The sequence below is a fragment of the Bombina bombina genome, chromosome 7 (assembly GCF_027579735.1).
Source record: "Bombina bombina isolate aBomBom1 chromosome 7, aBomBom1.pri, whole genome shotgun sequence".
NCBI lineage: Eukaryota > Metazoa > Chordata > Amphibia > Anura > Bombinatoridae > Bombina > Bombina bombina.
Genome location: NC_069505.1, coordinates 642,920,269 through 642,944,117, shown reverse-complemented (window position 1 = coordinate 642,944,117; position 23,849 = coordinate 642,920,269). Strand labels below are relative to the sequence as shown.

The 23,849-nt window shown below is 40.0% G+C and overlaps 1 protein-coding gene across 2 annotated transcripts in view; it reads right to left on the bottom strand.

The window, feature by feature from the left end:
* The window catches only part of VASP (vasodilator stimulated phosphoprotein), a 210,069-nt gene that overhangs the window by 41,258 nt on the left and 144,962 nt on the right, over nucleotides 1–23,849 (bottom strand). For both annotated transcript variants that reach the window (XM_053688823.1, XM_053688822.1), the window contains exon 9: nucleotides 13,844–13,889. In XM_053688823.1, the coding sequence (XP_053544798.1) occupies nucleotides 13,844–13,889 (46 nt within the window). The remainder of the gene's footprint in view (nucleotides 1–13,843; nucleotides 13,890–23,849) is intronic.

Genomic DNA, 23,849 nt, shown 5'->3' with positions numbered 1-23,849 from the left:
CCAGGGCCGGATAGACTACCGGCGGAATTCTATCAAATACTAGTAGAAGAAATAACCCCAGTTTTATATAACGTTTACAATAGCTATTTTTTTATATCAGAAGCAATGCTCTTCCGGCTTTGCCGCGTCCAACATCTCACTTATCCTTAAAAAAGACAAAGACCCAGAAAACCCAGCATCTTACCGCCCGATTGCATTGTTGAACATAGATTATAAACTACTGACTTCTATAATTGCTAATCGCTTAAAACCATTCATATCAGAAATTATCCATGATAATCAAACCGGATTTATGCCCGGGAGAAATCCTGTCAAAAACATCCGTAAAACAATGTTGATAATAGAATATATGCAAAATAAAATTAAGAAAGATACAGGTCGTGGGATGTTGGACGCGGCAATCTTAGCTGTTGATGCTGAGAAAGCCTTTGATTATATCAGCTGGGATCATTTATTCACTACATTAGAAAAATTCGGTTTTAAAGACAATATCATAAATTTAATAAAAATCTTATACAAGAACCCAATGTCAGCGGTAGTAGTCAATGGATTAACATCGGATAAGTTCAGGCTACAAAGAGGGACGCGACAGGGTTGCCCCCTATCCCCCTTGCTTTTTAACCTATCAATAGAACCTTTTGCAATTCGTTTAAGAGACTGCCTGGCAGGAATCCAGATTGGTGATCAAAAAATGGTACTTTCTCTCTATGCAGATGACCTTTTAGTATATTTAAGTAATAGTGAAAAAACATTACCAATAATACTGGCAGAAACGCAGGTATTTAGCGAGATATCAGGTTATAAGGTTATAAGATTAATTATGGGAAATCAGAGTTGTTATGGTTAAAAAAGCCCTTGAATTTTAAAGGGCCATTACCCTTTAAAGAAAAAGCACAGATTAAGTATTTGGGTATTGTATAAATATATGACGGAGTGCTACGAATTAAACTACCCTAGAATATTCAGGGAATGCCAAAGAAAATTATTAATGTGGTCTAATCTCCCTATATCTATAACAGCTAGAATAATGCTAATCAAATCTGTGCTATTTCCCAAAATTCTATACTTGTGTCAGAATATTCCCATACTACTATATAAAAAAGACATTAGAGATTTTAATAAACAATGTACCCAATTTATTTGGGCTGGGAAAAGGCCACGGATAGGGCTAGACAAATTACAACTTAACAAACTAGCGGCTGGGCTGGATTTCCCGAATTTAGAGATGTATAATTTAGTGACCACACTTAAATATGCAATGGACTGGATAACGTCCAAAGACTATGTGACAATTGGTAGTTTAGAAAACTATATGGCCGAACCATTTAGGCTGGGTACACTTCTACACTGCCCTATAAATAGAATACCTAAGAAAATTGTAAAAATGATAATTTTTACCAATACTATAAAGGCATGGCAACAGGTTTGCCACAAAGTACAGGTTAACCCATTCTGTACAAATTTTCTCAGCATTTGTGGCAATCCCGAATTCCAACCTGGTGTATCACAAGTAGTTTTCCATCGGTGGAAAAGGAAAGGTTTAATGTTTATTAGACAATTATTATCAGAAGATTTGACAGTTAACTCATTCATAAACCTAGCTAGAATTTATGACCTGCCGAAAAAAGATTTTTACGCATTTCTACAAATACGCCACTTCATTAACAGCTTACGAACTAAATACAACCCCAATTGGTCTATGGGGATTTTAGATAATATTATTAAGCTGTATGAAAATGGCAAGATATCAATCTCAATAATCTACAAAGCAATTAATTCACTTAATAATGAAGAGCATTTGCAGGGGATAAAAGAGAAATGGCATAGAGAGTTCCCAAATTTAACGACAAATGAAATAGGTCAATCTCTGAAGTTGACTTATAAATTTTGGGTCCCAACTAACTGGAGAGAGTCACACCTGAAATTGATCAGGAAAGTATATATAACTAATAGAAATCTAACTAGGTGGTATGGGACTACATTAACCTGCCCGAAGTGTAACGCAGAGGAAGCAGATATTATTCATTATTTTTGGAGGTGTCCGAAAATTAACCAATTATGGAGACAAGTTAATTATTGGATCAAAAGGAAGCTTGATATTGAATTTGAGATTCAAATATTCCATGTTTTTTTTCTAGTAAAATATTCAGATAAAGTTAAAGAGAACGATTTAATTAATACTATAATTTTTATAACTAGAAATCTAATCTTGAAGGACTGGAAAGGGACAAAAGCCCCCAAACTGGTGGCATGTAAAAATGGAGTGGTTAAACAGTGTATGTTAGAACATTATGATTCACGAGAGCCAGCTAGTCCGCTAGAAGAAGTCTTTTTTAAGAAATGGAAAAAGTTAATTCTATCTTTACCGTTGCATATACAAATCCAACTGACAGCCCCTTTCAGGAATACAGAATGTTATGATTAATATTATAACAGGCTTATTCCCTCCAAGCTGGGGCGGAATGTAAAAGCGCTAGAGAGAGCGAGAGAGGTAAGGGATGTGAGGGTTTTTTTTTTTTCTTCTCTCTCTTCCCCCCCACCCTATCATCTCTTCGAGATGACAGTAAGACCGAGAGGATAATTTATGATTACAAAATTTGGCTGTTTTTCTTTCTTTTTCTGCATATACTTAATATTAGAAGAAGGTTATGTTTAAGACACTAGATGATAAGTCACTGGTGTCTTTCGTTAGGGGAATTATGTTAACTCTTGATACAAATAGTCAATTCTTGTACTATTCAGATTATAATTATTTATGGTACTATAAGAAATATATTTTGGATCAGATTATTTGTAAAGGTGAACAATGAAGAATGTATATATATTTTTTTATTTTATTTTTCTCTTTTTCTTTCTTTTTTTTTGCATTTATTAGTAAAAATATTTTGGATCAGATTATTTGTAAATGTGAACATTGAAGAATGTAGATACTTTTTTTTTTTTTTTCTCTGTATGTAATTCTGGAAATTGGTACCAATAAAGCATTTAAAAATGTAAAAAAAAAAAAAAAAAAACTAGCTGACAAACCTTTTTCCAAGCCTTCTTGGAGAAAAGATAATATCCTAGGAATCCTGACCTTACTCCATGAGTAACCCTTGGATTCACACCAATAAAGATATTTACGCCATATCTTATGGTAAATTTTCCTGGAGACAGGCTTTCGTGCCTGTATTAAGGTATCAATGACTGACTCGGAGAAGCCACGCTTTGATAAAATCAAGCGTTAAATCTCCATGCAGTCAGTCTCAGAGAAATTAGATTTGGATGGTGGAAAGGACCCTGAAGTAGAAGGTCCTGTCTCAGAGGCAGAGTCCATGGTGGAAAGGATGACATGTCCACTAGATCTGCATACCAGGTCCTGGGTGGTCATGCAGGCGCTATTAAAATCACCGGTGCTCTCTCCTGCTTGATCTTGGCAATCAGTCGAGGGAGCAGAGGAAACGGTGGAAACACATAAGCCAGGTTGAAAGACCAGGGCACTGCCAGAGCATCTATCAGCGTCGCCCTGGGGTCCCTGGACCTGGATCCGTAACAAGGAAGCTTGGCGTTTTGTCGAGACGCCATGAGATCCAGTTCTGGTTTGCCCCAGCGATGAATCACTTGTGCAAACACCTCCGGATGGAGTTCCCACTCCCCCGGATGAAAAGTCTGTCGACTTAGAAAATCCGCCTCCCAGTTCTCTACACCTGGGATATGGATAGCTGATAGGTGGCAGGAGTGATTTTCCGCCCAGCGAATTATCTTTGAGACTTCTAACATCGCTTGGGAACTTCTTGTTCCCCCTTGATGGTTGATGTAAGCCACAGTCGTGATGTTGTCCGACTGAAATCTGATGTACCTCAGAGTTGCTAACTGAGGCCAAGCCTGAAGAGCATTGAATATCGCTCTTAGTTCCAGAATATTTATTGGAAGGAGAGACTCCTCCTGAGTCCACGATCCCTGAGCCTTCAGGGAGTTCCAGACTGCACCCCAACCTAGAAGGCTGGCATCTGTTGTTACAATTGTCCAATCTGGCCTGCGAAAGGTCATACCTTTGGACAGAAGGACCCGAGATAGCCACCAGAGAAGAGAATCCCTGGTCTCTTGGTCCAGATTCAGTTGAGGGGACAAATCTGTGTAATCCCCGTTCCACTGACTGAGCATGCATAGTTGCAGCGGTCTGAGATGTAAGCGTGCAAACGGCACTATGTCCATTGCCGCTACCATTAAGCCGATTACTTCCATACACTGAGCCACCGAAGGGTGCGGAATGGAATGAAGAACCCGGCAGGAATTTAGAAGCTTTGATAACCTGGACTCCGTCAGGTAAATTTTCATTTCTACAGAATCTATCAGAGTCCCTAGAAAGGAAACTCTTGTGAGTGGGGATAGAGAACTCTTTTCCTCGTTCACTTTCCACCCATGCGACCTCAGAAATGCCAGTACTACGTCCATATGAGACTTGGCAATTTGGAAGTTTGACGCCTGTATCAGGATGTCGTCTAAATAAGGGGCTACTGCTATGCCCCGCGGCCTTAAGACAGCCAGAAGGGACCCTAGAACCTTCGTGAAGATTCTTGGGGCTGTAGCTAATCCAAAGGGAAGAGCTACAAACTGGTAATGCCTGTCCAGAAAGGCAAACCTGAGAAACCGATGATGATCTTTGTGTATCGGAATGTGAAGATAAGCATCCTTTAGATCCACTGTAGTCATATATTGACCCTCCTGGATCATAGGCAGGATGGTACGGATAGTTTCCATCTTGAATGATGGAACCCTGAGGAATTTGTTTAAGATCTTTAGATCCAAAATTGGTCTGAATGTTCCCTCTTTTTTGGGAACCACAAACAGATTTGAGTAAAAACCCTGTCCTTGTTCCTCTTTTGGAACTGGATGGATCACTCCCATAACTAGGAGGTCTTGTACACAGTGTAAGAATGCCTCTCTCTTTATCTGGTTTGCAGATAATTGTGAAAGGTGAAATCTCCCTTTTGGGGGAGAAGCTTTGAAGTCCAGAAGATATCCCTGGGATATAATTTCCAACGCCCAGGGATCCTGAACATCTCTTGCCCACGCCTGGGCGAAGAGTGAAAGTCTGCCCCCCACTAGATCCGTTACCGGATAGGGGGCCGTTCCTTCATGCTGTCTTAGAGGCAGCAGCAGGTTTCTTAGCCTGCTTACCTTTGTTCCAGGTCTGGTTTGGCCTCCAGACCGCCTTGGACTGAGCAACAGTTCCCTCTTGTCTTGCATTAGAGGAGGTTGATGCCGCACCTGCCTTGAAGTTTCGAAAGGCACGAAAATTAGACTGTTTGGCCCTGGATTTGGACCTGTCCTGAGGAAGGGCATGACCTTTTCCTCCAGTGATATCAGCAATAATCTCCTTCAAACCAGGCCCGAATAAGGTCTGCCCCTTGAAGGGAATGTTAAGCAGCTTAGATTTGGAAGTCACGTCAGCTGACCATGATTTAAGCCATAGCGCCCTGCGCGCCTGTATAGCAAAACCAGAATTCTTAGCCGTTAGTTTAGTCAAATGAACAATGGCATCAGAAACAAAAGAATTGGCTAGCTTAAGTGCCCTAAGTTTGCCAAGTATGTCATCCAATGGAGTCGCTACCTGTAAGGCCTCTTCCAGAGACTCAAACCAGAACGCCGCAGCAGCAGTGACAGGAGCAATGCATGCAAGGGGCTGTAGGATAAAACCTTGTTGAATAAACATTTTCTTAAGGTAACCTTCTAATTTTTTATCCATTGGATCTGAAAAAGCACAACTGTCCTCGACAGGGATAGTAGTACGCTTTGCTAAAGTAGAAACTGCTCCCTCCACCTTAGGGACTGTCTGCCATAAGTCCCGTGTGGTGGCGTCTATAGGAAACATTTTTCTAAAAATAGGAGGGGGAGAAAACGGCACACCTGGTCTATCCCATTCCTTAGTAATAATTTCTGTAAACCTTTTAGGTATTGGAAAAACATCAGTACTCACTGGCACTGCATAGTATTTATCCAGTCTACACAATTTCTCTGGCACTGCAATTGTGTCACAGTCATTCAGAGCAGCTAAAACCTCCTTTAGTAACACGCAGAGGTGTTCAAGCTTAAATTTAAATGTAGAAACATCAGAATCAGGTATTCTTCCTGAGTCAGAAACATCACCCACAGACTGAAGTTCTCCTTCCTCAGCTTCAGCATATTGTGAGGCAGTATCAGACATGGTTCTTAAAGCGTCAGTATGCTCTGCATTTCGTCTAACCCCAGAGCTATCTCGCTTACCTCTAAGTTCAGGTAGTCTGGCTAATACCGCTGACAGTGTATTATCCATGACTGCCGCCATGTCTTGTAAAGTAAACGCTATAGGTGCCCTTGATGTACTTGGCGCCATTTCAGCGTGAGTCCCTTGAGCGGGAGTCAAAGGATCTGACACGTGGGGAGAGTTAGTCGGCATGCATAACTTCCCCCTCGTCAGATTCCCCTGGTGATAAATTTTTTAAAGACATAATATGATCTTTATTGCTTAAAGTGAAATCAGTACATTTGGTACACATTCTAAGAGGGGGTTCCACCATGGCTTTTAAACATAATGAACAAGGAGTTTCCTCTATGTCAGACATGTTTATACAGACTAGCAAGCTTGGAAAACACTTTAAATCAAGTTAACAAGCAAATATAAAAAACTGTACTGTGCCTTTAAGAGAAACAAATTTTGTCAAAATTTGAAAAACAGTGAAAAAAGGCAGTTACACAAAGGAAATTTTTACAGTGTATGTAATAGGCTAACAGAGCATTGCACCCACTTGCAAATGGATGATTAACCCCTTAGTTCAAAAAACGGATAAAAAAAACGACATAGACATTTTTTAACAGTCACAGCAAACTGCCACAGCTCTTCTGTGGCTCCTACCTTCCCCAATAAACGTTTTTAGGCTCTTTAGAGATGTCCTGTAGCATTCAGGGAACTTCTGAGGAAAACTGGATGTCTCAGTCTGTAATTTTAACTGCGCAAAAAAGCGCTAAAATAGGCCCCTCCCACTCATATTACAACAGTGAAAGGCCTCAGGAAACTGTTTCTAGGCAAAAATAAAGACAGCCATGTGGAAAAAATTAGGCCCCAATAAGTTTTATCACCAAGCATATATAAAAAACGATTAAACATGCCAGCAAACGTTTTATATTGCATATCTATGAGGGTATTACCCCTGAGAGTAAGCATGATACCAGTCGTTATTAAATCACTGTATTCAGGCTTAACTTACATTTATCAGGAATCAGCAGCATTTTCTAGCATTTCCAATCCTAGAAAAAATTATAACTGCACATACCTTATAGCAGAGTAAACTGCACGCCATTCTCCCTCTGAAGTTACCTCACTCCTCAGACATATGTGAGAACAGCAATGGATCTTAGTTACAACCTGCTAAGATCATAGAAAACTCAGGCAGATTCTTCTTCTATCTCTGCCTGAGATAAAATAGCACAACTCCGGTACTATTTAAAAATAACAAACTTTTGATTGAAGTAAATAAACTAACTATTTTTCACCATTCCCTCTTACTACCTCCATGCGCGTTGAGAGTTGCAAGAGAATGACTGGATATGGTAGTGAGGGGAGGAGCTATATAACAGCTTTGCTGTGGGTCCTCTTGCAACTTCCTGTTGGGAATGAGAATATCCCACAAGTAATGGATGATCCGTGGACTGGATACACCTTACAAGAGAAATAAAGTTCCCAACATGATTCCTATACTGAAACTGTTTAGACTGCAAAAGGAAATATACATAGACCTGACTCATGGCAAATATAAGTACAATACATATATTTAAAACTTTATATTAATACATAAAGCGCCAAACCATAGCTGAGAGTGTCTTAAATAATGATACATACTTACCGAAAGACACCCATCCACATATAGCAGATAGCCAAACCAGTACTGAAAACTATCAGTAGAGGTAATGGTATATAAGAGTATATCGTCAATCTGAAAAGGGAGGTAGGAGATGAATCTCTACGACCGATAAATGAGAACCCTTGAAAAAATTTCCCACAAGGGAAACCATAAAACCAATAGACGATACTCTCTTCACAGCCCTCTGACAAACACTGTACTCTGAGAGGAATTGGGCTTCAGAATGCTTAGAAGCGCTTATCACAAAAGAAACCTTAAAACCAATAGACGATACTCTCTTCACAGCCCTCTGACAAACACTGTACTCTGAGAGGAATTGGGCTTCAGAATGCTCAGAAGCGCTTATCACAGAAGAAACCATAAAACCAATAGACGATACTCTCTTCACAGCCCTCTAACAAACACTCTGAGAGGAATTGGGCTTCAGAATGCTTAGAAGTGCTTATCACAGAAGAAACCATAAAACCAATAGACGATACTCTCTTCACAGCCCTCTGACAAACACTGTACTCTGAGAGGAATTGGGCTTCAGAATGCTTAGAAGCGCTTATCACAGAAGAAACCATAAAACCAATAGACGATACTCTCTTCACAGCCCTCTAACAAACACTGTACTCTGAGAGGAATTGGGCTTCAGAATGCTTAGAAGCGCTTATCACAGAAGAAACCATAAAATCCATAGACGATACTCTCTTCACAGCCCTCTGACAAACACTGTACTCTGAGAGGAATTGGGCTTCAGAATGCTTAGAAGCGCTTATCACAGAAGAAACCATAAAACCAATAGACGATACTCTCTTCACAGCCCTCTGACAAACACTGTACTCTGAGAGGAATTGGGCTTCAGAATGCTTAGAAGCGCTTATCACAGAAGAAACCATAAAACCAATAGACGATACTCTCTTCACAGCCCTCTGACAAACACTGTACTCTGAGAGGAATTGGGCTTCAGAATGCTTAGAAGAGCTTATCACAGAAGAAACCATAAAATCCATAGACGATACTCTCTTCACAGCCCTCTGACAAACACTGTACTCTGAGAGGAATTGGGCTTCAGAATGCTTAGAAGCGCTTATCACAGAAGAAACCATAAAACCAATAGACGATACTCTCTTCACAGCCCTCTGACAAACACTGTACTCTAAGAGGAATTGGGCTTCAGAATGCTTAGAAGCGCTTATCACAGAAGAAACCATAAAATCCATAGACGATACTCTCTTCACAGCCCTCTGACAAACACTGTACTCTAAGAGGAATTGGGCTTCAGAATGCTTAGAAGCGCTTATCACAGAAGAAACCATAAAATCCATAGACGATACTCTCTTCACAGCCCTCTGACAAACACTGTACTCTGAGAGGAATTGGGCTTCAGAATGCTTAGAAGCGCTTATCACAGAAGAAACCATTAAACCAATAGACGATTCTCTCTTCACAGCCCTCTGACAAACACTGTACTCTGAGAGGAATTGGGCTTCAGAATGCTTAGAAGCGCTTATCACAGAAGAAACCATAAAATCCATAGACGATACTCTCTTCACAGCCCTCTGACAAACACTGTACTCTGAGAGGAATTGGGCTTCAGAATGCTTAGAAGCGCTTATCACAGAAGAAACCATTAAACCAATAGACGATTCTCTCTTCACAGCCCTCTGACAAACACTGTACTCTGAGAGGAATTGGGCTTCAGAATGCTTAGAAGCGCTTATCACAGAAGAAACCATAAAACCAATAGACGATACTCTCTTCACAGCCCTCTGACAAACACTGTACTCTGAGAGGAATTGGGCTTCAGAATGCTTAGAAGCGCTTATCACAGAAGAAACCATAAAACCAATAGACGATACTCTCTTCACAGCCCTCTGACAAACACTGTACTCTGAGAGGAATTGGGCTTCAGAATGCTTAGAAGCGCTTATCACAGAAGAAACCATAAAACCAATAGACGATACTCTCTTCACAGCCCTCTGACAAACACTGTACTCTGAGAGGAATTGGGCTTCAGAATGCTTAGAAGCGCTTATCACAGAAGAAACCATAAAACCAATAGACGATACTCTCTTCACAGCCCTCTGACAAACACTGTACTCAGAGGAATTGGGCTTCAGAATGCTTAGAAGCGCTTATCACAGAAGAAACCATAAAATCCATAGACGATACTCTCTTCACAGCCCTCTGACAAACACTGTACTCTGAGAGGAATTGGGCTTCAGAATGCTTAGAAGCGCTTATCACAGAAGAAACCATAAAACCAATAGACGATACTCTCTTCACAGCCCTCTGACAAACACTGTACTCTGAGAGGAATTGGGCTTCAGAATGCTTAGAAGCGCTTATCACAGAAGAAACCATAAAACCAATAGACGATACTCTCTTCACAGCCCTCTGACAAACACTGTACTCTGAGAGGAATTGGGCTTCAGAATGCTTAGAAGCGCTTATCACAGAAGAAACCATAAAACCAATAGACGATACTCTCTTCACAGCCCTCTGACAAACACTGTACTCTGAGAGGAATTGGGCTTCAGAATGCTTAGAAGCGCTTATCACAGAAGAAACCATAAAATCCATAGACGATACTCTCTTCACAGCCCTCTGACAAACACTGTACTCTGAGAGGAATTGGGCTTCAGAATGCTTAGAAGCACAAACTTACTTCACCACCTCCATAGGAGGAAAAGTTTGTTTTTTTTAATAAACTTTTTTATTGAGGTTTTTGGCTTGAACAATAAACAGTATACGTCATGTCTACAGATAATAAAAGCTACTGAAATGAGCCCTTGCTATCCAGCTATTGTGAGTGAAATATATGCACGTTTTATCTGATAACCAGTATCCCTGCGACTCTAGCACAAGATATAATGTAATTAAGATAATATAGTCAGTAACGTAACTTTAACACTCATAAAAAATCGGCTAGCATACAGATATTTTCAGCCTTAGCTATATAACAAGACATAATAATATAAAACCTCATTTTATATAGAATTGTGTAATCTCATACGTAAAACCTGGGCCTTTGTATACCCTGGAATATAAGGGGAATAACATGGTATAAGGAAGGGTCTTAATTAATATCATCGCTCTTACGCCACGTATTAGAATCATATGATAAATGCGAGTTAGAAGAATAAGCGAAAGAAAGGGAAACAGCGGGCAAGAGCCGCTCATGTAAGAAAGATTAGAGACAGCCTGAATCTATGTGATATTTAAGTATTGAAGAGGAGTTTAGGGAGTATTGATACAAGAGAAGGTCTAGTTATGGAGATGCATTATCTGAAAAGGGGTGTGGTATAAAATAGAAGGGTAGTGATGACTTAACAAGGGGAAGTGTAGTGAATTTATGTAATCTGGCCCCTATGAGTCTACTGTGAATTCACCCATCTCCAACCAGGTACACTGTAGTTTAAATGGGCACAGTTAAGGGTTCTAGTATCAGCAATTCTAATGACCTGTGCATTGCTATGTGTGAATTCTTGTGACTGGAGCATAAGAGATGGGCTATTAGGATGCATTAGGGCTGGTAAGTATGTTTGTTGGTCCTATTTACATTATTATTCCAGCTAGTGTACTTATAATTCTTACCCCTAATGATAGTCTAACAAGACTGAGAGGTAACTCTGTATGTGGGGAGCTTCGCTAAATGAGTGTAAGAGCGATTCTTTATATGCAAGTTCAAACAGATTAAGAAGGTTTACTTAGTAAATAAAGAAAGAGCGGGGGGAGTATTGCTAAAGTGATAGGTACAATATAGTTTGAAGCCTATTAATTAGATTCAACTCATACAACAGTGTTATAGGCTATTAATTGTATAACATCATTTACCACCGATAGATCTCAGGGTATCAACAACTCAAAAGCCACTTAGAGCATAAACTATATAAACAGTTACTGGAGCTTAGCTCCTTATGTGATATGGGGAGAGTCCGCTGGATTGCAGAGAGATCCACTCTAGCCAACTCCTGCCTTACAGTTCACCTGTATGCAACAGTGTGTGTCTAAGTCCCCAGATGTAATGGGACCAGTGCTCAGCTGCCATAGTTCTTGTTGATCCCTCAAATTATCAAGAGGCAGCAACCAAATCAACCAGGCTCTACTTTCCGATGCCCCGTTTCTCTTATGAGGAGCTGTAAAAGATCCCTGTACGCACCCGTGGGAGCCGGGAAAAGTTTGTAAAACTGAGTTGTGGGTGTGGTGAGGGGTGTATTTATAGGCATTTGAGGTTTGGGAAACTTTGCCTCCTCCTGGTAGGATTGTATATCCCATACATCACTAGCTCATGGACTCTTGCCAATTACATGAAATAAATTATATTTGTTGTTTAAATATGGAAAAAAATAAGGGTAAAGTTAATCTCCATAATGCAGTGGGCGCCGCCATATTGTAACTTAGGTTACCTGTTCTGCTGAGACCAATTAGGAATGGTTATAAGTGACTTACTAGAGTGTGCAGCCAATGACTGTGTGGGATATAGCTGTGTCTGCACTTCCATGGAAAGCCCACAATATTCAAATTACAGCAAAGGAGAATACAACAAAAAATACAAGTTGTCTTCCTGCATGTGATTAAAGCAGTGGCGTCACTAGGGTTGGTGTCACCCGGTGCGGTAAGTCATGGTGTCACCCCCCCCCCAGAAAGCAGACACAGGCAAACACACATACAAACACTCAGACACACTTAAAAACATACTCAGATGCACACACAAACACTCGGAAACACACTCAGACACACACACAAAAACACACACACAAAAACTCAGACACACACATACAAAATATGTAAACTGCACTGCATTAATTAGGAAGCTCATGCCTAGAGCTGCTCCCTGGCTCAGCAGAACATCAAATGAAAGATAAACAGAGCACTCTAAAATAAATCACTGAAGAAAAGGTTTAGGCGCGCAAACTATGAAAATTCTGCTCTCTGACTCTGTTCCAAGTCTGTCAGTGCACAGCCCTGGGCCGCATGTCACTGAACAGTGAGCACAGATAGGCAGGCAGGTTTAGGCTAGCAGCGCAACTTTGCAAGCCCCACGGCACACCCACAACATTCATAGTGAAAATGGGCAGGGGAGGAGCAAAGTACAAACAAGCAAAAGCAGCCGGGAAAACTATTTTTTGAAATTGCAGCACTGGCTCAAGGGGCAAAAAAATTGTGTGTCTACAACTTCCCCAGTCCCACTAATGTTCACAAATGCCAGCCTCTAATAAAATAATCTATGCATCTCAACATTGTATTTCTTTGAATTTCAATAAAATTTTAAAAAAAAAAAAAAAATTTTTTTTTTTTTTTTTTTTTTGGTGTCACCCCCTGGAGGGTGTCACCCAGGTGCGGCCCGCCCCCCCCCGCCCCCCCCTAGTGACGCCACTGGATTAAAGGGACAGTACACTGTAAAATTGTTTTTATATGAATGTATTTTCAATGACTTGTTATACCAGCTGTATAACGTAGGAGAAATTGCGTTTTCAGGTTTGTGTATATGAAGTAGCTGGTTTTAAACCGCAGCCTATTACAATGGGTTGAGTTTCATGTAATATCAGATCATTATGTTATCACTTTATGTACACACACTTGCTTCCTTAACTTATATTTGTCTAGAAAACCAAAGCTCAATACTTAGAGAGAACGATGGAAAATTATCATTTTATTACTTATCTATCCTGCACCCCACTGGGACTGTCATTTCTTCTGTTGGCTGTGTTTACTTAGGCTTGTCAATAGCATAGACTCCAGTATAGAAACGTTCAGTATAGGTGGGGATACCACAGGCTAAATCGGCTATCTCAAATGCTGAAATAAGGGTAAAGGCACTACTTGTAAACTATTTGCAGGTAAAATGGATCATTGGGAACAATTTAAATGGGAGAACATTTTTGGGTGGACTGTCCCTTTAAACAATGTATATTAATATCAATATCTTGAGGTGTCCCTTTAACCACTATCCCATTAGAAACGCTTGTGGTTACCTAGGTAACGTGGTGCTGCCTCTATCCCACGGGCGACGCGTGAGCTCTAGAATAAAAGGGGGAAAACACACGGTAAATATCCCTAAAGCATATGTGATATATCACTAAGTAGAGTGGAGACAATTGTGTGAATAAATATATTTATTATAGTATGAATATACCAAGCTTATATTTAATAACTCTCTGTATACCTAATGACCATGCTCAATGATTTTTGCATTTCTAAATTTTAGGATTTTAATTTGACCTAATTTTAGCCAATTTAGGGCCAGATTATGCGTGGAGCGCAAACATTTGCATGCAATCGATATCGGCTTTTTTATTTTCAACTAATTTAAATTGCGCTCATTTTACAAGTTGAACAAAAAAACGCTTAAGAGCAAATGAAGATAACGCTCGTCAGGTTAAAGCCACCTCAGAGCTGTGTTTAACTGTTTTGCGAAAACAAAAACAATGAACACATCAAAAATACATTACACAATACAGTTATACTTATAATAACACTAATAAAAAGGATTTTAAAAAATATTGCGCAAAAAAGTTATAAGGGCCCAAAGATATGAGATCTCAGGTGCTAGGAAAAAACTGGCTTTAATATAGATATACATACATATCTAAAGATGTGTGTGTGTGTGTGTGTGTGTGTGTGTGTGTGTGTGTGTGTATATATATATATATATATATATATATAAATACAAATTACATATGTACACACACACATACATATATATGAATATTTATAAATACTCTGCTATGTGCATAACATTAGAATATGAACTTTTACAGTAAATACACACTAACACTTTATTAAATACAAATATTGCATAAATATGTTTTCATCTACTTAACTGCAAAGAGCTCCAATGCACTTATACGTGTGTGTGTGTGTGTGTATATATGTATATATATATATATATATATATATATATATATATTTATTGTGTGTGTGAACATGAAGAGGAACTTCATCTTTCAGCATGACAACGACCCAAAGCATACATCCAAATCAACAAAGGAATGGCTTCACCAGAAGAAGATTAAGTTTTGGAATGGCCCAGCCAGAGCCCAGACCTGAATCCAATGGAAAATCTGTGGGGTGATCTGAAGAGGGCTGTGCACAGGAGATGCCCTCGCAATCTGACAGATTTAGAGTGTTTTTTGCAAAGAAGAGTGGGCAAATCTTGCCAAGTCAAAATGTGCCATGCTGATAGACTCATTCCCAAAAAGACTGAGTGCTGTAATAAAATCAAAAGGTGCTTCAATAAAGTATTAGTTTAAGGGTGTGCACATGTCTAAATAATAACAGAGAGGAAATTATGCTGAATAAAACTAAGAAATTAAAAAGAGATAAGGAAGACTATAATACCTTTGAAAATGAACCTAATAATGAATGCTATATTACACACACTTGGAGGCACAATAAGGTCATGAATTCAAATAATATGAGTTTAAATAGTGAACAATTGACTAAAAAGACTAATACTTCTGAATTTGTCTATAAACCCCCATATCATTAAATTAATAAAAAACAATATCCCCCTGTCACTAATGCCCCAAAAGAGGTGTATTATAAGCAACACCACTATCAAGGATATAATAAAAAACAACCTAATCTTTCTAAAAGTAATGAACTAGTAAGCAGACAACCAATATACCAACATTGCAAAGATCCTGAGGACTTTGGTCAATATAGTTATGATAGGAGAGAATATAATAGAGGTCCACCTCAGATTAGAACTCAAAATTGGAGAGGAAGTAGATATTCAAATAATAGTTGGAGAAATAGCCAGAACACACCAAAGAAAGATCAAAGTAGATGGCAGACACAAAAATCCCACTACCAAAAATTTGAAACTAACAAATATTCCAATACTCCAAAGAGAGTCACTACCTATAATAGGTTTCAACCCTTAACTTTTCCAGAGAATTATAAAAGGGAAAATCAACATATAACAATGAAGAACCTAAACAGGGTCCAAGTGGTTTGGTGACCAGACAGGCACATTTTTAGAGAGAGATCAAAATTGGGAAGATGGGAAACCAAACCATCATCAAGAAAACCAAAGAAAAAGAAGGGCCTCAGAAAACGGGGAGGAAGAGGGAGTGGACTACAGAAATCCCAAAACAAAAAGGTTTTAGATAAGAAGGATAGAAATAATATTTTTAATCTTAGCAATGTCCAATTAACTGATAAACAGATTGAAGTTCTGGATAAAGGGTTGTCATTTCCACGATCACAGAAGGTTAATAAATTTAATGCATTTATAGATGCACATAAGTTTGTAAGAAATCTTACGGTTAAGAAATGGTTCCTCAGAAACCCCTATGGAAGGATTAATGAGGTGGCATCAGATAGTACAGTTAATTTTAAACATACAAATTTAAGAGAAAAATACCAATTTTATCCAAAACATATTAAGGGAGGTTCTTTGGAGACCTTTGAAAAGTTAATCACTAATGATATACAGAATCTAGATTTGGATAAATGCAAGAAAATAAGTCCAAATATAACAAAAAGTCAATTGCGTGATATAAAGGAACTTGAAAATAATAATGAGTTGGTGGTGAAGCCGGCAGACAAGGGGGGAGGGATAGTTTTAATGAACAAAGATAACTATCTTGAAATGTGTAATCTACTATTAGAAGACAAGGATACATATAAGATCCTTAAGAAAGACCCTACTGGTGATTTCTTAAAGGAATTAACAAATTTTATAAATGGGGCGAAATCACTAGGTATTTTGAATGAAAAAACATAATTTATGCTTACCTGATAAATTTATTTCTCTTGTAGTGTATCCAGTCCACGGATCATCCATTACTTGTGGGATATTCTCCTTCCCAACAGGAAGTTGCAAGAGGATCACCCACAGCAGAGCTGCTATATAGCTCCTCCCCTAACTGTCATAGCCAGTCATTCGACCGAAAACAAACAGAGAAAGGAGAAACCATAGGGTGCAGTGGTGACTGTAGTTTAATTAAAATTTAGACCTGCCTTAAAAGGACAGGGCGAGCCGTGGACTGGATACACTACAAGAGAAATAAATTTATCAGGTAAGCATAAATTATGTTTTCTCTTGTTAAGTGTATCCAGTCCACGGATCATCCATTACTTGTGGGATACCAATACCAAAGCTTAAGTACACAGATGATGGGAGGGACAAGGCAGGATTAAGCGGAAGGAACCACTGCCTGAAGAACCTTTCTCCCAAACACAGCCTCCAAAGAAGCAAAAGTATCAAATTTGTAAAATTTTGAAAAAGTGTGAAGCGAAGACGAAGTCGCAGCCTTGCAAATCTGTTCAACAGAGGCCTCATTTTTGAAGGCCCAGGTGGAAGCCACAGCTCTAGTAGAATGAACTGTAATCCTTTCAGGGGCTGCTGTCCAGCAGTCTCATAGGCTAGGCGTATTACGCTCCGAAGCCAAAAGGAAAGAGAGGTTGCCGAAGCTTTTTGACCTCTCCTCTGTCCAGAGTAAACGACAAACAGGGAAGATGTTTGACGAAAATCTTTAGTAGCTTGTAAGTAAAACTTCAAGGCACGGACTACGTCCAGATTATGTAAAAGACGTTCCTTCTTTGAAGAAGGATTAGGGCACAACGATGGAACAACAATCTCTTGATTGATATTCTTGTTAGAAACCACCTTAGGTAAAAACCCAGGTTTGGTACGCAGAACTACCTTATCTGCATGCAAAATCAGATAAGGAGAATCACATTGTAAGGCAGATAGCTCAGAGACTCTCCGAGCCGAGGAAATAGCCATCAAAAACAGAACTTTCCAAGATAAAAGTTTAATATCAATGGAATGAACTCCTTGAAGAACCTTAAGAAACAAGTTTAAGCTCCACGGGGGAGCAACAGGTTTAAACACAGGCTTAATTCTAACCAAAGCCTGGCAAAATGCCTGGACGTCTGGAACCTCTGCCAGACGCTTGTGCAAAAGAATAGACAGAGCAGAAATCTGTCCCTTTAAGGAACTAGCTGATAATCCTTTGTCCAAGCCCTCTTGGAGAAAAGACAATATTCTAGGAATCCTAACCTTACTCCATGAGTAATTCTTGGATTCACACCAATAAAGATATTTACTCCATATCTTGTGGTAGATTTTCCTGGTAACAGGCTTTCGTGCCTGTATTAAAGTATCAATGACTGACTCGGAGAAGCCACGCTTTGATAGAATCAAGCGTTCAATCTCCATGCAGTCAGTCTCAGAGAAATTAGATTTGGATGATTGAAAGGACCTTGTATCAGAAGGCAGAGTCCATGGTGGAAAGGATGACATGTCCACTAGGTCTGCATACCAAGTCCTGCGTGGCCACGCAGGTGCTATCAGAATCACCGATGCTCTCTCCTGTTTGATTTTGGCAATCAGTCGAGGGAGCAGAGGAAACGGTGGAAACACATAAGCCAGGTTGAAGAACCAAGGCACTGCTAGAGCATCTATCAGCGTCGCTTCTGGGTCCCTGGACCTGGATCCGTAACAAGGAAGCTTGGCGTTCTGGCGAGACGCCATGAGATCCAACTCTGGTTTGCCCCAACGATGAATCAACTGAGCAAACACCTCCGGATGGAGTTCCCACTCCCCCGGATGGAAAGTCTGACGACTTAGAAATTCCGCCTCCCAGTTCTCCACGCCTGGGATATGGATTGCTGACAGGTGGCAAGAGTGGTACTCTGCCCAGCGAATTATTTTTGAGACTTCTAACATCGCTAGGGAACTCCTGGTTCCCCCTTGATGGTTGATGTAAGCCACAGTCGTGATGTTGTCCGACTGAAATCTGATGAACCTCAGTGTTGCTAACTGAGGCCAAGCCAGAAGAGCATTGAATATCGCTCTTAACTCCAGAATATTTATTGGAAGGAGTTTCTCCTCCTGAGTCCACGATCCCTGTGCCTTCAGGGAATTCCAGACTGCACCCCAACCTAGAAGGCTGGCATCTGTTGTTACAATTGTCCAATCTGGCCTGCGAAAGGTCATACCCTTGGACAGGTGTACCCGAGACAACCACCAGAGAAGAGAATCTCTGGTCTCTTGATCCAGATTTAGCAGAGGGGACAAATCTGTGTAATCCCCATTCCACTGACTCAGCATGCATAATTGCAGCAGTCTGAGATGAAGGCGCGCAAATGGCACTATGTCCATTGCCGCTACCATTAAGCCGATTACCTCCATACACTGAGCTACCGAAGGGCGCAGAATGGAGTGAATAACACGGCAAGCATTTAGAAGTTTTGATAACCTGGACTCCGTCAGGTAAATTTTCATTTCTACAGAATCTATAAGAGTCCCTAAGAAGGACACTCTTGTGAGTGGGGATAGAGAACTCTTTTCCTCGTTCACTTTCCACCCGTGCGACCTCAGAAATGCCAGAACTATCTCTGTATGAGACTTGGCAACTTGAAAGCTTGACGCCTGTATCAGGATGTCGTCTAGATACGGAGCCACCGCTATGCCTCGCGGTCTTAGAACCGCCAGAAGTGAGCCCAGAACCTTTGTAAAGATTCTCGGGGCTGTAGCCAACCCGAAGGGAAGAGCTACAAATTGGTAATGCCTGTCTAGAAAGGCAAACCTTAGAAACCGATGATGATCCTTGTGAATCGGTATGTGAAGGTAGGCATCCTTTAAGTCCACTGTGGTCATGTACTGACCTTCTTGGATCATGGGTAGGATGGTCCGAATAGTTTCCATTTTGAAAGATGGAACTCTGAGGAATTTGTTTAAGATCTTTAGATCCAAAATTGGTCTGAAGGTTCCCTCTTTTTTGGGAACCACAAACAGATTCGACAAAAAACCCTGTCCTTGTTCCGTCCGCGGAACTGGATGGATCACTCCCATAACTAGGAGGTCTTGAACACAGCGTAGGAATGCCTCTTTCTTTATCTGATTTGCAGATAGCCTTGAAAGATGAAATCTCCCTTGTGGAGGGGAAGCTTTGAAGTCCAGAAGATATCCCTGAGATATGATCTCCAACGCCCAGGGATCCTGAACATCTCTTGCCCACGCCTGGGCGAAGAGAGAAAGTCTGCCCCCTACTAGATCCGTCACCGGATAGGGGGCCGTTCCTTCATGCTGTCTTAGAGGCAGCAGCAGGCTTTCTGGCATGCTTGCCTTTGTTCCAGGACTGGTTAGGTTTCCAGGCCTGCTTAGATTGAGCAAAAGTTCCCTCTTGTTTTGAAGCAGAGGAAGTTGATGCTGCATCTGCCTTGAAATTTCGAAAGGCACGAAAATTAGACTGTTTGGCCTTTGCTTTGGCCCTGTCCTGAGGAAGGGTGTGACCCTTACCTCCAGTAATGTCAGCAATAATTTCCTTCAAACCAGGCCCGAATAAGGTCTGCCCCTTGAAAGGAATGTTGAGTAATTTAGACTTCGAAGTCACGTCAGCTGACCAGGATTTAAGCCATAGCGCCCTACGCGCCTGGATGGCGAATCCGGAATTCTTAGCCGTTAGTTTAGTCAAATGAACAATGGCATCAGAAACAAATGAGTTAGCTAGCTTAAGCGTTCTAAGCTTGTCAATGATTTCAGTCAATGGAGCTGTATGGATGGCCTTTTCCAGGGCCTCAAACCAGAATGCCGCTGCGGCCGTGACAGGCGCAATGCATGCAAGGGGCTGTAAAATAAAACCTTGTTGAATAAACATTTTCTTAAGGTAACCCTCCAATTTTTTATCCATTGGATCTGAAAAAGCACAACTGTCCTCAACCGGGATAGTGGTACGCTTTGCTAAAGTAGAAACTGCTCCCTCCACCTTAGGGACCGTCTGCCATAAGTCCCGTGTAGTGGCGTCTATTGGAAACATTTTTCTAAATATAGGAGGTGGGGAAAAAGGCACACCCGGTCTATCCCACTCCTTGCTAATAATTTCTGTAAGCCTTTTAGGTATAGGAAAAACATCAGTACACACCGGTTCCGCATAGTCACGGAGGTTCTCAAGCTTAAATTTAAAATTAGAAATCTCTGAATCAGGTTTTCCCCGAATCAGAGATGTCACCCACAGACTGAAGCTCTCCGTCCTCCTGATCTGCATATTGTGACGCAGTATTAGACATGGCCCTTACAGCATCTGCGCGCTCTGTATTTCTCCTAACCCCAGAGCAATCGCGCTTGCCTCTTAATTCAGGCAACCTGGATAATACCTCTGACAGGGTATTATTCATGATTGCAGCCATGTCCTGCAAGGTAATCGCTATGGGCGTCCCTGATGTAATTGGCGCCATATTAGCGTGCATCCCCTGAGCGGGAGGCGAAGGGTCTGACACGTGGGGAGAGTTAGTCGGCATAACTTCCCCCTCGTCAGAATCTTCTGGTGATATTTCTTTTATAGTTAAAGACTGATCTTTACTGTTTAAGGTGAAATCAATACATTTAGTACACATTCTCCTATGGGGCTCCACCATGGCTTTCAAACATAATGAACAAGTAGTTTCCTCTGTGTCAGACATGTTTAAACAAACTAGCAATGAGACTAGCAAGCTTGGAAAACACTTTAAACAAGTTTACAAGCAATATAAAAAACGTTACTGCACCTTTAAGAAACACAAATTTTGTCAAAATTTGAAACAACAGTGAAAAAAGGCAGTTACACTAATGAAATTTTTACAGTGTATGTAGCAAGTTAGCAGAGCATTGCACCCACTTGCAAATGGATGATTAACCCCTTAATACCCAAAACTGAATAATAAAAGACAAAAACTTTTTTTTTTTTTTTTTTTTTTTTCAAACAGTCACAACAACTGCCACAGCTCTACTGTGGCTTTTTACCTCCCTCAAAAACGACTTTGAAGCCTTTTGAGCCCTCCAGAGAAGTCCTGGAACATGCAGGAAGAAGCTAGATGTCTCTGTCAGTATTTTTAGCTGCACAGAAAAGCACTAAAATAGGCCCTTTCTCACTCATATTGCAACAGTGGAAAGCCTAAGGAAACTGTTTCTAGGCAGAATTCAAGCCAGCCATGTGGAAAAAAACTAGGCCCCAATAAGTTTTATCACCAAATACATATAAAAACGATTAAACATGCCAGCAAACGTTTTATATTACATTTTTATAAGAGTATGTATCTCTATTAATAAGCCTGAAACCAGTAGCTATCACTGCATTTAAGGCTTTACTTACATTAGTTCGGTATCAGCAGCATTTTCTAGCAAATTCCATCCCTAGAAAAATATTAACTGCACATACCTTATTGCAGGAAAACCTGCACGCCATTCCCTCTCTGAAGTTACCTCACTCCTCAGAATATGTGAGAACAGCCATGGATCTTAGTTACTTCTGCTAAGATCATAGAAAACGCAGGCAGATTCTTCTTCTAAATACTGCCTGAGATAAACAGTACACTCCGGCACCATTTAAAAATAACAAACTTTTGATTGAAGAATAAACTAAGTATAAAACACCACACTCCTCTTACGACCTCCATCTTGGTTGAGGCTTGCAAGAGAATGACTGGCTATGACAGTTAGGGGAGGAGCTATATAGCAGCTCTGCTGTGGGTGATCCTCTTGCAACTTCCTGTTGGGAAGGAGAATATCCCACAAGTAATGGATGATCCGTGGACTGGATACACTTAACAAGAGAAAGAGAGACTAGTTATTTAATCCCTAGGAATCCTAAAATCCCTCTTTTATACTGCCTACCTAAAATACATAAGAGTTTGTCAAACCCTCCCGGGAGACCAATAGTCTCCGGGATTAATTCTATTACTGCAAACTTATCAGAGTACAGGCAGTCCCCGGGTTACGTACAAGATAGGGACTTTAGGTTTGTTCTTAAGTTGAATTTGTATGTAAGTTGGAACAGGCACTTTTTTTAGGTGAAACTCTAGCCAAACATTTTTTTTTTGTTTTGGATAGCATAGGATAAAGTTTGTTTTGCTATCTGAGCCCCTGTTCAGAAAATTTCACATCACTTTCTGTCCTTGTGACAATTGGATTTTCAGTATTTTGGATTATCCTGGAAAGAAGGATTGTCGATAAAGCTCTATTTTCTCTGTATGTAAGTACGAGTTGTACTTAAGTCGGATGTCTGTAACCCGAGGACTGCCTGTATATCGATTTATTCCTACAAGATTATGTGAAGGCCCTGCCCTCTTATCTACAGGACTCTACTGATGTCCTTCGGATTTTAGAAAATGTTCAATGGGAAGATAATTTTTTGTTAGCAACATGTGATGTATCGGCATTATATACATGTATCAAACATGGGTATATTCACGCAGAAAGTTGCCATTTAGATAAATGGAAAAAGAATATTCCAAAAAGTCAATTTATGTGGATTAGAAAAAATTGTATGTCAGATTCAGACTACATCAAGCAATCAGATGTTCTTTTAAAAAAGTTTCTAAATAAAGGGTATAAGCTAGATCTAATAGAATCATCACAAGAGGAAGCTCTGAAATTAAATAGAGTAGATCTACTTGCAGAAAAGAGAGAAAAAAACACTACTAATAAACTGATATGGTCACATTAAAAATTCCCTTTATAACCCAATATAATGAAGATAACAAGGAGGTTGGAAAAGATTTTAAAGAAACATTGGCATATTCTTAGAACAGATGAATTGTTGGGTCCACTCCTTCCCCAATATCCAACTATAGTTTATAGGAAATGTCGAAACCTAAAAACCCATCTAGCTCCCACTGACTTGAAAAAAAGAGTTCAATTTACGAGTAAGGATAGAGATCTAAAAGGGGATAGAATTGAAGGGTTTTTTCCTTGCATTAGTTGTAAGGCCGGCAAACACTCAAAGAAATGTAACGTATTTAAATCAGGAGTAACAAAAAAAAGAATTTAAACTAAAGGAGGTTTTTAGATGTACAGACGTAGTTTATCTTCTTGAGTGTTTATGTGGGGCCCAGTATGTAGGAGAGTCCACTAGGCCTGTTAAGGATAGAATAAGAGAACACACAAATTCAATTGAAAATATGGATTTAGAAAGAAATAAGGAATTGCCTATCCCTAAACATTTTAAGGAATGTAACAATGGTAACACCAAGCATCTAACATATACA